This window comes from Crotalus tigris, unplaced genomic scaffold (assembly GCF_016545835.1).
Source record: "Crotalus tigris isolate CLP2741 ecotype Arizona unplaced genomic scaffold, ASM1654583v1 scf7180000017731.4096049, whole genome shotgun sequence".
Classification (NCBI taxonomy): Eukaryota; Metazoa; Chordata; class Lepidosauria; order Squamata; family Viperidae; genus Crotalus; species Crotalus tigris.
The window spans coordinates 2,355,847-2,373,131 of NW_024096599.1; the positions used below are offsets into that span (position 1 = coordinate 2,355,847).

General features: G+C 36.3%; 1 protein-coding gene across 2 annotated transcripts; it reads left to right on the forward strand.

The window, feature by feature from the left end:
• The first annotated feature begins 3,250 nt into the window (after positions 1 to 3,250).
• On the forward strand, positions 3,251 to 16,096 carry NAPG (NSF attachment protein gamma). 2 transcript variants are annotated; one of them, XM_039339222.1, is made up of 12 exons: positions 3,251 to 3,408; positions 4,939 to 5,006; positions 6,326 to 6,410; positions 7,370 to 7,387; positions 7,824 to 7,854; positions 8,672 to 8,781; positions 8,885 to 8,951; positions 10,038 to 10,108; positions 10,648 to 10,726; positions 11,903 to 11,982; positions 13,360 to 13,489; positions 14,218 to 16,096. In XM_039339222.1, the coding sequence occupies exons 1-12, from the start codon at positions 3,353 to 3,355 to the stop codon at positions 14,365 to 14,367; spliced, it is 945 nt and encodes a 314-aa protein (XP_039195156.1). In that variant the 5' UTR covers positions 3,251 to 3,352; the 3' UTR covers positions 14,368 to 16,096. The 2 variants fall into 2 exon arrangements, with proteins under 2 accessions (XP_039195156.1, XP_039195158.1); XM_039339224.1 differs by having other exon boundaries at positions 3,252 to 3,408; positions 4,939 to 5,002.
• Positions 16,097 to 17,285: the final 1,189 nt, after the last annotated feature.

A 17,285-nucleotide genomic window follows, 5' to 3' on the forward strand; every position in this document is an offset into this window, starting at 1 on the left:
AGCCCACAGAGCTGGAAAGGTTGTGGACCACTGCTCTATACTACTTTTTTTTTGCCAGAAATATAGACCAGAATATTTGATGCCACTTACAACTAAAGTCCTAAGAATAGTTCTGTTGGAACAGGTCACACACATAACATCCCCACATTTCCTCATTTTATCTAGCTTCTCTCAGAGCTGGGTTTTGTTTTGTTTTTGCAATTAGTTCAACGGCAAGGTTGTGTAGACAGCAGAGTGGTGTGGTTGGTTCCAGAATATTTCTTTAGAGGAGGAAAAAAAAAACTTGCAGACATATGTTTTGAGACATATGAATTTTCTTCCATGCTGACTTCTTTATGAATAATATATTTTCATTTCTGGATTGTCTTTTTAATGAATTAATACAGTGGTTCAGAAGTGCTGGCTTTCTTTTCACAGTCTTCTTATAGCTTTTCTTACAACATTGGTCAAATTTTGTGGAACATCCTCCCATTTAATTTGTTATTTGAAAGGACAGGCTAGGATGCTCAGGGCTAGATTTAGGAATAGATAATGAGTCAGAGAAATGCCCAGGGTGCTAGTCTCAAAAGAATATTTATTATAATACTTAACCTATCTAGTCAACTATTCAGTAAACCACTAAACAAATAGCAAACTCAGTTTATTTTCATAGATAAAGCTGGTAGGAGCATGAAATCTTATTCCCATATTCCAAAAATGGGCTTCCCGCCCTCCAATATCTGTTAAAGCAACTAGACACTTGCTTGTGCTTTAAAGCATAATTTACTGATGCCTTCTTCTGAAGCATCTGTAAGCAATTTTGTCAATTATTGTTTGTAAATGTGTTGCACAATTGGATGAGCGCTCATTACTTGCCCCAGCTCCTGCCAACCTTCGAAAGCATGCAACTGCTACTAGATAAATAGGTACCACTTTGTGGGAAGCTAACAGCGCTCAGTATACCTCAGCAGCCACATGACCACAGAAGTGTTTTTGAACAATGCTGGCTCCCTCAGCTAAGAAACAGAGATGAACACTGCCCCCTAGTGTTGGATACAACTGGACAGGGAAAACCTTTACCTTTTAATTGGGTATTTTAAGACCTCTGGGTTTTCTGGTACCCAGGCTTCACAAAACAGAAATTAAGTTAGTATTGCTGGGCTTTTATATATTTTACATATCATAATAGATATAACTGGAATATCTATTTTTTGTGGACCCAAGGTTTGCAGAGAATGTCAATAAATCTGTGTTCGTTCTTTCTGCCTACAAGCTGGACAATTGTTGGATTGCTAAATGCACTGTCCTTTGAGCTTTCCCAGATCATACATGCACAACCTCCCCCCCCCACACACAGTAGAACTGTCCTCGAAAAACATTGGGAAGTTTAACTGGTGCAGAATGTGATGGCACAAATAGTAAAAGGCGCTGGTTACCTGGTGCACGTGATACCAATACTCTGTGACCAGCAATGGCTTCCAATATACTTCTGAGTACAATTCAAGATGTTGGGAACCATCTTTAAAAGTCCCATTATGACATCCAATAGCTCTGAGCTGGAGTACTTATGGGACCTCTCTCCCCCATTTTTTCTTCCCATCCCATCCTATCTGATCATATCAGATTCTTGTTCTCCTATGGCATTTGCCCAGAATAGAGGGAGATGTTGCTCAGAAGAAATAACAACCACAAGATCTAATGAATATCATTGCATAAAAATATTTTGACCCAGGTTCGTTACACACAATATGATTTAGAGGTCAAAGGAATGTACATATAAGCTGCATCATATTTGAATCTTATCCAGTCAGTTTTGCTTCTGTTTCTCTTTGGAGTATATTTTTCTATTTTAACTGAAATGTTCCAGTTAACAATAGATCATGCTCTTCGCACTTGCATAATAGTTTTGTTTGCACACAGATATCAAACCTATACTTGTTTAGCAGTGTGTTTCACTTTTTCAGTCTTTCAAAGATGTTCTTGTTTACCTTTCTAATATTAACTTTCCACAAAACTGTGTACAGTTAATTTCTGTTCCTAAACTACAGCTAGTGCTTAAAGATAAGAGGCAGTCACTCATTTCACTTGCTTGCTGTTCAGGCTTCATCCACAAACCGATTTTTTTATTGCTCTACCAAAATCTTTTTCTTAAAATCCAAGTCTTCCCCCATGCCTTGGGTTAAGTGCTGAGAATTCCTTTGTAGGAATATTGTATGGTTGAGTAGGTATTGGTTTTATTGTTTCCAGATGTTTTCTATTTTTGCCTTATTGTTGTTAATTTGTTTTTAATATTGTATCCCACTCAAGTATCTCTATGGAGCAGGGCAGCCTTACAAATGGATTAAATGAATTGTACCTCTTCACCAGTCAGGTGCTTCTGTGTGAGGAATGGGGGATGTCAGCAGTGTGAAAAGGATGTGTATAATCAACAGACCAAAGCCCCAGCCCTTAGGGCAGTTTCCCAGTCATGCTCATCATTTGATACCATTGACCCCTTTCTGTGGATGCTCTTGTCCCCAAAAATGTTTTCTGGTTTTCTGCAATGTCACCCAGGCCTTCACCTGCTACACTTCATTTCATTTCTACTCGACTGGATACTCTGCCCACTGGAAAGAATATCCCCTCTCATCACTGATCTCTACTGTTCGCTGTCAGTTTTTGGAGCGGCTTTGGAAGATGGGAGATTCTAGAGTTGAAGGACACACATATGAAGGACACCCATGTTATGTGGGGATGCAACATGCTGAAATACACTTGGCTGGATTGTGTTGGCTTAATTCAGTAAACCATATTTCACTTCACCTTGAGTTTCCGTGCAAGCGCATTTTCCACCAGGCATGAAAAATAGTTTTGGGTAGGACCGTTAAGTTCTTTCGAATCTTTAAAGCCTTTTGAATTCTAAGAATTTGAGGGTTATAGTTCTTTCAATGCAAAAAGAATGTAGAAGCCTTTCATCTGAGGAAGACTGCATTACAATTTATTTATCAGCCAGGAAATTGTTATGCTGTCCGTCCGTTGCCCAATTCCTAGTCCAGGGTCTTCAAACTTGGCCCTTTTATGACTTGTGGACTTCAACTCCCAGAATTCCTCAGCTGCCTAAGGAATTCTGGGAGTTGAAGTCCACAAGTCATAAAAGGGCCAAGTTTGAAGACTCCCGGACTAGTCCTTCTCAAGGAAATTCCGTTAAAAACGACCGCTTCCAGGCATTCCCTCCGTTAAATTAACCGATCCATCAGCGTAAGGAAAGAACTCTTCTCGCTGCGCAGGCGCATCTTTGAAGCCGGACTCCGCCTTTTGCATTATTTGGACAAAACGGCTTTCCTTATTCCGCTGACGTCGACTCTTTGAATCGCCGCGACTCCGGCTGGCTGATATGGCTGCTCAGAAGATCAACGAAGCCTTGGAGCACATCGCTAAAGCAGAGAAATAGTGAGCAGAGCTGCGGGAACGGGCGGGCGGGAGGCAGAGCGGAAAGGCGCCCCCTTCCCCCCCTTGCGGCTGGGCAGGACGATGAGAGGTTCTTCCGCCTCTCTTTGGCCACGCCCTTTTCCAGGGGGCTCCCAAAGTGGGTCCCGAGGCGGCTGGTTTGACAGAAGGCTTTGCTGGGCCAAAATCTACGGTCTGGGAAGGGGAGGGGCAGGGGAAGGGGTGGCATCACGAGATGGGTTGGTAGACTGGTTGGGTCCGCCTGTTAAAGATGCACGAAGGAGTGGAGGGCAGGCTGGTGTTTGGCGTTTCATGTCAAGGTCCACTTTCCATTTTAGAAAAGAAGCAAATGGCTTCGTATTTGGAACCTCTGATCCTATTTATATACAGGTTTAAGTCCTCGACTTAAGACCGCAATTGAGCCCAGCATTTTTGTTGTGAAGTGAGAAGTGTGTAAAGTGAGTTTGGCCCCATTTTTACGACTTTTCTTGCCACATGTGCTAAGTGAATCACTGCCCTTGCTAAATTAGTAAGACCGTTGTTAAGTGAATCTGGCTTTTCCGTTGACTTGCTTGTCAGAAGGTCACAAAAGGTGATCACATGACCCCGGGACATGGAAACTGTCATAATTATGAACCAGTTGTCAAGCATCTGAATGTAAATCACATGACCATGGAGATGCTGCAATGATCATTAAGTATTAATGGTAATGGGTTAATTTTTTTTAGCGCTGTTGTAACTTCAAATGGTCAAATAAACTGTTGTAAGTGGAGGACTACCAGTAGTACAAAACCATATAGGTTTTACATTTATTAAACAGACTGCTCAATGGTCCCACTGTTTTTCCTGGGCTGATTGTCTCTTCAGTTTGAAGCTCTGTAAATGATTGATTTTGATTATGTTCTTTCCAATTGGTGTAGATTCTTAGGGACTACCTGAATGGGTTTTAGCCACAGTGGTCTGTCCCTAGCCTAATCCTTCAGGTCTTCCAACAGCGCACTCATGGCCACTGAAATTGAATTCATCCACCTTGCTGCTGGTCATCTCGTCTTTTTTTTTTTCTCCTTTTGCAGCATCAGAGCCTTCTCCAGAGAGCTTGGTCTTTGCATAATGTGTCAAAAATCTTCTGTAATTGAGCACAATATCATTTATGTCATATTACAGCTGCCTATTCCTTCTTTTCTTCAAAGACATCTGCTGCCTGAAATAATATTATTAGTGCTTCATCTGGTCCTGGCCTTCCTTGGTTGAGATACTTTAAATTATGACAGACAGGGATAGGGATTGAAATGAGAAGCAGATGCTGTGCCACATCTGAGCACAGTGATAAAATATGGGCTCCGAAACACAGCATGTGTAATTAGACTTGACTATTTTTTTTATAGCTTTGACCATCGAAAAGATGAACCTGATATTGGGATCAGGTTTCTGCTATAATGAACTGAAATTAGTGGTATGAAAAAAGGCATACTGACTCCTTCATCCCCTGCTTCATTGTGAACAATATTAATGGCTTCACATTTTGATTTTCAGCTTGAAAACTGGATTATTAAAATGGAGACCAGACTACGACAGTGCAGCTACAGAATATTCCAAGGCAGGTATGTCTTGTAAAATCTTAATTTCTTCTGCAGAATAGTGGTTAATTCAGCTTTGGGAACAGGATTTGATGTCCAGAATAACTATACATTTCAAAAGCAAATCTTACACTGAATTTAATTAAATTTGGAAATAATTTCCCAAATTATAACTCCTTCTGTAGGCTTGTACCTCATCCAAAATTTGGGTTTCTCGTAACATGAAGTATCCATTGTCTTGGATATAAAACTGTAATTCCTAATCTCATTTTATGATTATACTGTACTGATGATTGCATGTGTGTGTGTGTGTAATGGATCTTAATTATTTTTTCTTTTCTAAAAATGTTTAGTAAAAAAGGTAAAAAATAAATGTATTTCATAGTCATTGTGGTATATGCAATAACAATGGTTTTCCCAAACCCATTTTTATGAATGTAATTTATTGCTGAACCCTAATTTAAGTATTTATCATACTTATTCCACCCATGGGCTGTTGATAAAAATAGTATGCTTTGGTTTAGTAACAAATTGCATTAATTTTATCCTGTATAGTTGGGTTGCATTTACGAATAGTTCATGTATTTTTTTTAAAATAGTTGCAGTGTGTTGCCCTTTGTGTTTTTACAAAGCTTTATCTACCTATGTTATTATCTAGTAACTAAAGATCTGCATGTTGTCTAGTCTCTTGCTTGCATCAGGTATATGTCCTGTTGTATTTTGAATAACCCATTTCTTTTTTTATCTGGAATTAATCCCTATTGTATTCAATAGCACATACTGGGATTATATTGAGAAAATCACATATACTTTGAATTGAAGCTTATAGGAAGTTTGTGAAAAGAGATAGGAGAAAACTGTTAGATTGGTTAGCTTCCCTAAGAACCTGTAGACCAGGAGTCACCAGCTCATTTGGAAGCCTGTAGGAACACAAAAAATGGCTTTTAATAATAGATGTAGCTATTAAAAATACATATTACTAAAAAGCTCCACAGGCCCTAATTGACCATTATATATTTTTTAGAGTAAGTAAGTGAACTTTAACTTTATTTCTTTATTTACAGCACAGGGCTATAGGAATCTGTAAATTTCATTTTCTATGACTGATTAAGGGATAGAAGATTACTCTTCTAAATAAAGATAATGCTTAACATTAAGGTTTTACTTTGACTACCTAAAAGTGCATTCAGTAGGGGCAGCAGGAGGACGAGCATGCATACAAGTCCCAACTTTGGCAAAATGCTGGATAAAAACAGTTTTAAATCAATAAATTATGTCTTTTAAAAAATTGCTAATGTTATTTCCAAAAAGCAATAATGTTCTTTTTTATTATCTTTTTGCAGCTGTTGCTTTTAAAAATGCCAAACAATTTGAACAAGCAAAAGAAGCATATTTTAAAGAAGCTGTATCCCATGAAAATAATAAAGCGTATCTTTTCATCATTTCTTGTTTCTGCCTTAAGTAATTGGAAATCATGTTGGATTTATATTAATTTATGTCTATTCCAAACATATAATTGTATTTTGTTATATTTAAGAGTGTTTTAACAGGAAATTAATAGACTATTCCCTGCAATAGGAAAACGTTATTGTACCTATGTATGTCCAGATCCAATTTAATTATGTAATTAAATAACAAACTCTTAGTTATAGGATATGCCTGTTAATCAACTTTGTAATGTTTCTACACCTCCCAGTGACCCATTAATGTATATTCATTGAGATTTTTATTTATATGGAAAAATAGTTTTGAGTAACAAATTAGCATTAGAACAGCAAATATATTTCTTTTATACCAAATCTGTGAGGAAGATTTTAGAGAATTCCTTCATTGGCCTCATTGCTTAGCCACTCATGCAAGAGCTGCTTAAAATGACTATTCCTAGGAGGATTGCAGAGTGTTTTAAGAAGTTTCTACAGGTTTAAAATCTTGCCTAGCAGTGATAAGAAATGTCCCTTTCCCCTGCAGTCTTTCTACTTCCAAATATGATCTGGAATGTTGAGAAGTCTTCAAGAGTAAATCGGAGGAACTTGAGATATTATGGAGAAAAGGGGAAAAAGAGAAAAATACGTTGCAGTGTGAAGTCCTCTTGTGCAATTTTGGTTATGACCAAACTTTGAAATTTCTGAGGTTAGGAAACCATAGTCATAGTATTGAAAACTAAAGTACTTAAGAAAAAAAAAATGTTGATTCTGAAGTAGGCATGAGGGCTTATTGATACATTTTATGTTTTATCAAGTTTCTTTTCATCAGACTTCTGTTGTAAAGAGAATGTTTAATTAATATATGATTATGAATTTTTGAAACTCCTAAACAGTTGAATTTATCCAGAAAGATTTTATATACACATATATATTTATCCTTGACTTGAAATAACATAAATCCAGCTTCTTCCATGCTGCAAAGTACGTATGAATATTTGTCAAATTTCATAATATATGTGAAATACAATTGATATTGACGAGAGTTGATGGTTTATATTGTCTTTTTAAAGGTGCTGATTTTCTTTTATTATTCCCTATTGATTAAATTAGGAGTGACATTTAGAAAATGAGTCTACTTTTGATGTATATTACCATTTCTTCTTGACTGAGAAACCAGTTTTATCAGCCAGGGCAGAAACCTCAGATCTCCTTTTGCAGAGGTTAATTGTTTTTATTTTTTTAAAAAAACATTTATATATCCACCCATCTTCTACCAAACTCTAGGTGGCTCCAAATCAGCAGTTAAAACAATATTAATAATAAAACAACATAGTACATAAGTATATTGAAACTGTCCTACACTAACATGAGATATTTACTTGATTTGTTCAGTTATACTTTTAATTTCTCTTTTCAGGGCTTATGAACAAGCAGGGATGATGTTAAAGGTATCACAGGGCTTTTTTTATGAAGACCTTTAGTTAAAACTAAATATTGGAATGATCTGTGCAATACTCAGATTGCAGTTTATAAACCTGTTTGGGGATCCATGATTCATAGTTCTTACAAACTAATTCATAGACTTACAAACTTATCTTTTGAATTGAATTCTATTTAAATTTGCATTTTCTTTATAGAATTGTTAATTCACATTTTTCTGTGATGTATCCTGTGTTGCTGATTAGATATTTGGGATCCTTCCTTCCTTCCTTCCTTCCTTCCTTCCTTCCTTCCTTCCTTCCTTCCTTCCTTCCATCCATCCATCCATCCATCCATCCCTCCCTCCAGTTGTCTTAGGAAATGAATTTATATCTTTAGCTTTGGCATGCATTGTAGATAATGTATTTTTGAAACAGTTATTGTTGTAAAATGATGGGAATTTTCTCAGAACAGTTCATTGCTAGAGCAAAAGAACAGTTTTCTGCTTTTCTCACTTGCACATTTATGCATCACTTGATATTTATGGCATTTGGAAAGACTTCACAGATCGATCACAGATAAAATGTTCTTAGGCTTTCAAAGTATTTTTCAACCAAACTGCTATTGTACTGTCTCAATCAGTTGCACACACACACAGACACACATTTCTGATGCAGTATTTTTTTTAGTCAGTTGACTATTTCCATCTATCAGAAAATGTTCACTGTTATTCAAGAGAGATTTAGCAAAATATGTGATGATTTAAAATAAATAACATTTTATTAGACTAAAAGCAACTTATTTTATACACCCTGAGAAATCTAGCTCTTTTTCTTTCATTTTCAGGAGATGCAAAAACATCATGATGCAGTGGAACTGATTCAGAAAGCCAGCATGATGTACCTGGAGAATGGAACCCCTGACACAGCTGCCATTGCACTTGATCGGGCTGGGAAGTAAGTTTGAAATCTCAAGCTGTTATTTTTTTATTTGGAAAAGAAGGCAGATTTCTTTAGTCCTTTGAGTAACTGAGTAATAATATTGAATCTTTTATTTTAGGGTCATAGAAAACATAAATCCAGACAAAGCTATACAGCTATATCAGCAAACAGCTTCAGTATTTGAAGTAAGTCCTCTGAAAGTACAAAATAAAATACGTTTTAACTAAGAATGCAGAAAGTGATCGTTCCACTGTTGCAAATTTAGCTATTTACCAAAAAAGTGAATATTAAGAGATAAGAGTGTTTTCAAAGCATGTACTGTAGATGTTACTATTTTCTTGGCAATTACTGCTACAGATTAATGGACTAGCTGATGTGGTAGAGGCCATCTTTGTAGACTTTTCCAGCTTCCATTTGAAAATATCATTTGCTTTGTGTATAGTACAAGTTAGCTGCGGGGAGGAATGGTGAAACTTAAACTGGCTAGGTCAATGAGACCAAATCTGGCCATAAGCTATCTTTCTGCACCTCATCAATAGATTTCTCAGTAGTTTTCTAAAAATGCAGTATCTCATGCAACCCGGAGCAGCCTAGAGTAGGCCACAGAGCGCTGTCAACAGAAAGAAAACACCGCCCGAAAGTAAGCGGTGTGTCGCAGAGCCTGGGGAACATTGGGCCACTGGGGCAAACACTCCATTCCCCAAGGGTCGCATGCCTTGAGTGGCAATGGTGGCAGTAGGACTGAAAGGACTTCGCCTAAACTTCAGGTCCAGCTTCAGCGCTGCCACTGAGTACCGCTGTTCAGGGTGCCCTAGATGTTTGGGGGTGGGGGACATAGAGAATTGCTTCTTTTTCTGGGATGTGTGTGACATGCCAGTAGAGCCATTGTCTGAATTTTTGACGTGTTGAGTCTAAAAGGTTTGCCATCAGTGGTCTAGCTTCGTGATTTCTCTATTCTGACAAATGATATGTCTGAGATATTTTTAAAAGAAAGCATTTTGAGAAATCGAAAAGTAATTTAGCTATATGGGACAGGGAAGTGTGTAGTGCCACATATTAACATGATGTAATCATAGGTTGTATTGTCTGGTTCATAAAATTATATTTAATTAATAACCTGGTCAAGCTTTACTTAATTCAAGAGAAATGCATTTGGGGAATGGTATGTATTTCAATCTGAGTTAACTCCAATAATTCAGAAAACTTGCATTAAAATCAACCACTTAAACATTGCTTATGCCTATGCTTTTGTTTTTGTTTTTTTTACTCAGAATGAAGAGCGTTTAAGGCAAGCGGTTGAAATGTATGGAAAGGCTTCAAGGCTTTTAGTCAGAGGCCGTAGGTGTGCATCTTAACAGTTTTGTTTTCAAATATCAGAAAAACAATTCTAGCTTATTTGACAAATTCATTGTGATAATACAGATGTTACTGGTTATGACATTACAAGTATCAGCTGTTCTGGTGTGCAACATAATTCATGTTTTAACATTTTTTTTTTTAAAAAAATAGCTCAATTAGTGAATCTGGTTTTGAGAAGAAAACCTTTTGCTTTTGGTCCTTAATTGGACCATGACTACAAAAATAATTTTTCTTCCTTAAAAGCTTACTGTTTATGTAAACATAGAGGCACTCTTAATATATCTTAACACAATATATCATTCTTGTGCATATAAATAAGGCCTGAATATTCATTCTGCAAGAATTTGTATTGATAACTTTAACTGCAGTTTTAATATGGGCTCAGTTTTAATATGCTCACACAAGGAGGATATTCTTGTTTTTCCTCTTGAAATAGGACATTTATTTGGGAAATTGGCTAATTTTGACCTTCTGATTCCTGCATATTTAAATAACCCTTTCTTGCTCATTTTTGTTTTGCAGACTAGATGAGGCTGCACTATCTCTTCAAAAAGAAAAGAGTATTTATAAAGATATTGAAAACTATCCAACCTGTTACAAAGTATACAGCTACACATTTCTTGTTTTTGCAAGGAAGGGGGGGGGGGAATTGTGCTTTATCTTTTGAATTATTTTAACTTGGGGGATTTCACTTCTAATTATACAGCATTATCTGGATTCTTTCTGTTGATTTTAAAAGAGTCACATGGAGAAGGCCTTTATAAAATCTATATATTTGTGTATTTACTGTAATTGGATCACAGGGATGAATTTTCTCCCACAGTGCTGAAAAGATATTAATGCTACTCTTAATATGATTTTGGCATTCTTCTATCATGATTAGGCTTCAGTTGCTATGAGATATTTTGGTTTCCTAGATCTTGTGGAAATTGTGTTATCTGAGCTTTTGACATTAGCTGTAATAATAAAAACAGAAAATCTGTGCAGATAATACACTAATACAAACTGATCTACAAATATTTTGGTTACTATTAATATCAGTAAGGGCTTAGCTCACAATTCAAACTTTCCAATTCTTTTGAGTCAGCAGCCTGAGGATAAAAAACAATATTCTGCCTATTTTCCTGATAGACAGTTTATTTAGTTTATGTCACTATGCAAACTACATGGGATCATTAATACCATATCGATTTACCAATCCCCATGAAACATGCATTTTAAAAACACAATGAGAAGAAAACTGGATTTCTCATTGTGATTACATGAAAAGTTAATATTTAATAATTCTGTTTTGGGTGATTCTTTTGACCTCTGATGTAATCAGTTGCCATATGAAAATAGTACTTTTAGTTGCATTCAATGAAAAATGTTAATTAAGTGCCTAAAATTCTACTGTGATTTCATTTACAAATCCTTTCTACAAACTGTTGTGACCAGTAAATGCAAAACCATTACCCTTCATTCGGAATAGTTTTAACAAAAACTGACAGAATGAGCTAGCAATCAAAATGAATCATATTTTTTACATTCTTTAGTTTTCACATCCCAGATTTATTTTTCTAAAGGGATGATTATCCTTAACCTTATAATGCCTCTCTACCAAGACTAGTGTAATCTTTTAAAAGAATCTCTGTTCGTAGAAGAAAACTGCCTTTGTTTTGCTACTACACTATATACCTTCCTTTCAATAGAAATTATTTTTTTGGTATAGTTTGGTTAAAGTGAGAAAAATACTGATTTTCTTTATAAATACTCATTTTTTATTTTTATTTTTTAGAAAACTATTGCCCAGGTCTTAGTACATCTACATAGAAATGACTATGTTGCTGCAGAAAAATGTGTCAGGGAGAGTTATAGGTGAGTTGCTTGATTGCTTGATTGAATTTTAATTTGAATTGTGTTTAAGAGGGCATCTATTTACACACCTGCCATTTTATCTCATTATTAAGAATTGAGAATTCAGGCTTTCCCTATATACAGGTAGTCCTCAACTTACAACCACAATTTTGCCCAAAATTTATGTTGATAAGTGAAAAATTTGTTAAGTGAGTTTGGTCCCATTTTACGACTTTTCTTGCCACATTTGTTGAATGAATCACTGCAGCTGTTAAATTAGTAACATGGTTATTAAGTGAATCTGACTTCCCCATTGACTTTGCTTGTCAGAAGGTTGCAAAGGGTGATCGCATGACCCTGGGACGCTGCAACCGTCATAAATATGAGTCAGTTGTCAGTGTCCGAATGTAAATCATATGACCCTGGGGATGTTGCAAAAGTCATAAGTGTGAAAAATGGCCATAACTCACTTTTTCAGCGATGTTGTCACTTTGAATGGTCACTAAGTGAACTGTTGTAAATCGAGGACTACCTGTATTACCATTTAGGTATCTCTCTAATTTATTAACATTGTTTTCTGCCATAGAAATTAAACAATTTGGTTTTTTAAAGTTTCTTTGAAGTGCCTGGGAAGCCAGCTGGCAATTAAACTAGATCAGTGATGGTGAACCTTTTAGAGACCGAGTGCCCAAAACCACCCCTGCCCCCCACCTGCCCCTGCTCCACCACCCCCGCTCTTCCACCTGCAGGGCCACCCACCGCCTCCACGGCCTGCTGCAGCAAATCACCCAGATGGCCCTGCAGCACCATGGCCACACCCTCCGCCCGTCCCCCACAGCATCATCTGCTCACAATAGGGTATGAGGGCGGAGTCTTGTCCCCACTGCCCAGCTGCCATGTCCTTGGCTGCGCTATGCTGCTCCGCATGGGCCGCGCCCAGGGGCAACTCTCCGGGGGGGCTGCTGGTGAAGGGGCCACAGGGAGAGGCGGGGCTGGGGCGACAGCATGCGTGCCCACAGGAAGGGCTCTGAGTGCCGCTTCTGGCACATGTGCCATAGGTTCACCATCACTGATCTAGGTAGTGTACAGTAATTATACCACAACAGTATCATAACAAACAGTATTGTACTTGTTGCATGCGATAATTAACCCAGTGATAAAATCCAGCAGAGAAAGTAAGATGGGCACTAAATGTAATTGGCATTTTATGCTAGAAGGCCTGCTGTGCACAGGGACAGTACAGATAATGAAGTGCACCTTAAAGAAGGCATTCCACAGACCAAAAGGCATTCTGATCTTCACCCAAAATATTCATTTAAGAAAAATCTGTGCTTATTTGTATATGAGTTTTCTCATTTTTTAAAAAAATAACCTCAAATAAATACCTAATTGCTTCAGCATACCAGGCTTCACAGAAAGCGAAGACTATGCAGCCCTGGAGCAGCTCCTAGAAGGATACGATCAACAGGATCAGGACCAAGTATCAGATGTTTGCAATTCTCCACTCTTTAAGTATATGGACCATGATGTAAGTTGCTGCTTATTTGCTGAACAGAGTACCTATTAAACAAGGCATTTTTATTGAAAAATGCAGATGATAAAAATCAGTTGGACCACTGATGAACAATGTGTGTTATTGATAAATTAGTATAATATATCCAGCCTTTAAAATTGAATAGTTCTAAGTTACTGCATTCTCTTTACACACTTTTGTGATATGATACCTAAATTAAAGTGCATCAGCACTTTAAATGAATGGTACGGATCATGTAAAAACAGCATTAGAAGAAACCATTTATTTTCTTGTTTTCTTCTGATGTCTTATTCTGGATTTAATAGTGTTTTTGGAGACATTTTCCTGTCTGAAAAAGAATGATTGCTGTAATTTATTTGTTGCAGAGACCAATCTTTCCTGAACATATGTATAAGTATTTGATAGCTTTGTTTTCTTGGCTGCTTCATTTTATGTTTTTAGTAATAAATATTTTGTTTTCATATAGCAATGAGATGCATATTAGCTGACAGTCTGTTTTCCTTAAGTTAGTTTATTTGTACAAGATGGTATTTGATAATTGGGTGTTTTACTGTTAGAGTAAATTGGTATTCTCCAGTCGTTTTCTTAGGAAAAAATACTCTTCCTAGGTCCTCACCGTATTAGATAGAGTTTACTACAACACGGTTGTCTAGTGCTTTGATAAATAATTGTGATGTGCTTTTAAAATGCAGGCATCTTATTATTTTTTTTACCTTTGCCAGTATGCAAAGCTTGGCCTTTCGCTTGGTGTCCCAGGAGGAGGTATAAAGAAGAAATCTCCAGTTACTGAACAAAGTAAAGGACGTGGACCAGCTATATCAGATTCTCATAGAAATGAGGAAGATGATGAATATGCAGGTGGACTGTGCTAATTCTAACTCTGTTCTCAAATACTATGTTAGCTGTTTGCCCAATGAACAAATTCCAGGAGCAATTAAAATGGCATCATTGCAATCATGAAATTAGAAAGGAAGTAATATTGGCTTTGGGATATTTGTATACAAAGCATGACTATGCACCTTGAAGTATTTCTGGGTTACAGTTAACCATAATTCTTTACAACGTGTTGGTTTTAATGCATACTTGAATACAGTAAGCCCTTCAAAAAGGGAGAGAGATTGGAAGGAAATATTTATATTGGATTTTTCTCTCTAAAGTAAGTTGGGAATCTGTTTCATGGCTTAGTGGCAACAGTCCTGCTAGTCATACTATTTCTGTTTTTGAATAATACCATTAAATTATTTCAAAACACCTAAAATTGTGATAGATTTCCTTTTGCTTCTTTGAATATATTTAATGACATGTTTGCCTATATAATTTGAACAGGAGTTCATAGGAGTTTGTTTGCCAGGAAAGCAGAGGTTATTAGAGGCAGGAATTTTGATAACCATTGGGTTCTTTCTAAGTACAATTGTCATGGGTTAGAAAACTCAGTGCTCCTAGTTGTTGAATCAGTAATGCACAATGCACAAATAATGTACTTTATGTACTTTGTAGACAAATCAAAAAAGAAATTTAGTTAAAAAAGATTATACAGTGTTCTATTTGAAATCGCAGTGAGCTAGAACATTTAACATTTATGTGCTTTATTTCTTGAATATTCTTTGATATTGTAGAGCTCGCATTTTCAGCCTTTATATTTCAGATTTTGCTGAAATAATTTAAAATAATTTGAATTTTCATAGACATTTGTACATTAGTTCCTGCTACTTTCCACTAAACTCAACAGTTCTTCTATTTAAGGGAATTTAGGCAAATACCAACCAGATTGTGGATAGCTGTAATAACTGTTCACAATAGTATATTACGTGACAAAAGAGAAATAACAGTCAAATGTGCCCCTGTGTTTATTCAGAAAAGCGGTAGGCTTTTGATTTCCTGATTCCAGGAATCAGAGAGTTTTCAAAAAAATAGATTCAAGGTGGACTGTGCTAATTCTAACTCTGTTCTCAAATACTATGTTAGCTGTTTGCCCAATGAACAAATTCAACATAAGAATGTTGAATCTAGAGCCAAATTAAAAACTGTTATATTGAAATTTCAACATAGAACATGGAATGGCTGTCAATGGAAATAAAATTTTAATTCTAGATTTAATTATGTTTTCAAGATAGGAATTTGTGACAGTGGATTTATTTAATACTTTCACTGTCTAGCTTTGAATATTTAAGGTACTTTTCTATATTATAGCAGAATAAAAAGTAATGGATTTGCTGTTTCCCTTGTATAATGCAAATTATCTTTGCTTTCCAAATAATTAGTACTTTGTTTTCCAAAGTATACATACTTCTTTTAATTGGATCAAAAATGTAGCAGGGAGGACAGTTTTGGAAGTAATTGCCAGCTTTTAGTGAGCAACATTTCAACAATTGGTTTGCATGAGTATGCTAAAATGTAATCCAATGTTACATAAAAGAAACCATTCAGAGTGACTTGTTTGTATATCCAGATGCTGTATAAAATGATTTTTTGCCATGTGAATCTTGTACTTAATCGTGCCCATCTTATCTGTAAATGCAATAGAGTATGAAAAATGTCATAATTGCCTAGCCTAAGAAACTCTGTAGTTCACCTGTACAAAATAAAAGCGGTAAACTCTAACGGTTGATTTGTGAACTTTATTGCTTCTACATGATGACTCTTATTGTAATAAACTGTCAATCTTCAGAAAATGAGGACAGGGGTTCCTTAATTACATAGCTACTTACCGGTATCCCATTGCACTTTAATTGTACATAGAAGTGCAACTCAGAATGATGGAAGATAATAATTTCAGGCTGATGATTACAGTAATTGTAGACCATTTGAAGTGGTCTCTGGTTTGTGACAATGCCATATGTGACAATATTTAATCGTTAAAAAGGACAGTATTTTTGGCAGAAGAAAGTAGTGCATCCCTCATTTGACATTTGTCCCACAATCCAGCAATTTTCCTCAGCTTTACCTTTTCAGTGAAATATATAACTATTGCCACAAGATGGTGCTGTGACTACTGTTCACTCCAATTTTAGCCACTAAAAAGTAGTCTTGGTATTTTTGGAATTTTCATACCTTCAGGAGGCGGTATATGTATTTATTTCTAACAGATTGTGGTAAGACTAGCAACACATATCCAGCAGAGTGGCTTTCTGCTGGTATCGACAGCAAAAGTTGCAAGCTCCTTGTGATATGAAAAAAACAACCACCAAATTATGGTAAATGAGTAGCAGAAAATGAGACACACCTCCTTTGTGAAGAGTTAAGAGTAATCTGATTGCTGTTAAGTGAAGTCAGTCATGAGCCATTAAAATACAATTACACTGTTCAATCATATTGATTGTTGCTATGACTTAATAGCAATCATGTTCTGGGAATTTCACTTAACTGTATAATTCAGTAGTTTTCAAGGAACAAAAATAAGCAACACAATCACCTGATATGTCAACATTTTACAAATAATGTTTTATTCATTTGATCAATATATTAACTGCTTCAGTCAAAGCAACTGTAAGTGAACTATAAGGAACAGAAAGTAAAAGGAAAAAACACAGCACAGTAATTTAAAGCAGCGGGGATGCCAGACAGGAGATACTGCTGTGTAAAGAGTTGCTGAGAATCAAATTGCCTCTACAGCTCTTCCAGAGACAGGAAGTCAGACCTGTATGGACTACATAAACAATGCATAAGCATAAAGTAATACCAACGGAAGACTATCATCAACTGTAAAAACAAAAGCTAACCTTGTAAATGTTACAAAAGACATCAAGCGTTCCTGCCCATACGGATTCCTAACACCGATCTGAATTTCATC

Excerpts from the sequence above, each read along its gene's own strand:
- NAPG (XM_039339222.1), top strand. The coding sequence starts at position 3,353 with ATGGCTGCTCAGAAGATCAACGAAGCCTTGGAGCACATCGCTAAAGCA. Across the intron at positions 8,782-8,884 it reads GCACTTGATCGGGCTGGGAA|GGTCATAGAAAACATAAATC; the intron begins GTAAGTTTGAAA and ends CTTTTATTTTAG. Across the intron at positions 13,490-14,217 it reads TTAAGTATATGGACCATGAT|TATGCAAAGCTTGGCCTTTC; the intron begins GTAAGTTGCTGC and ends TACCTTTGCCAG.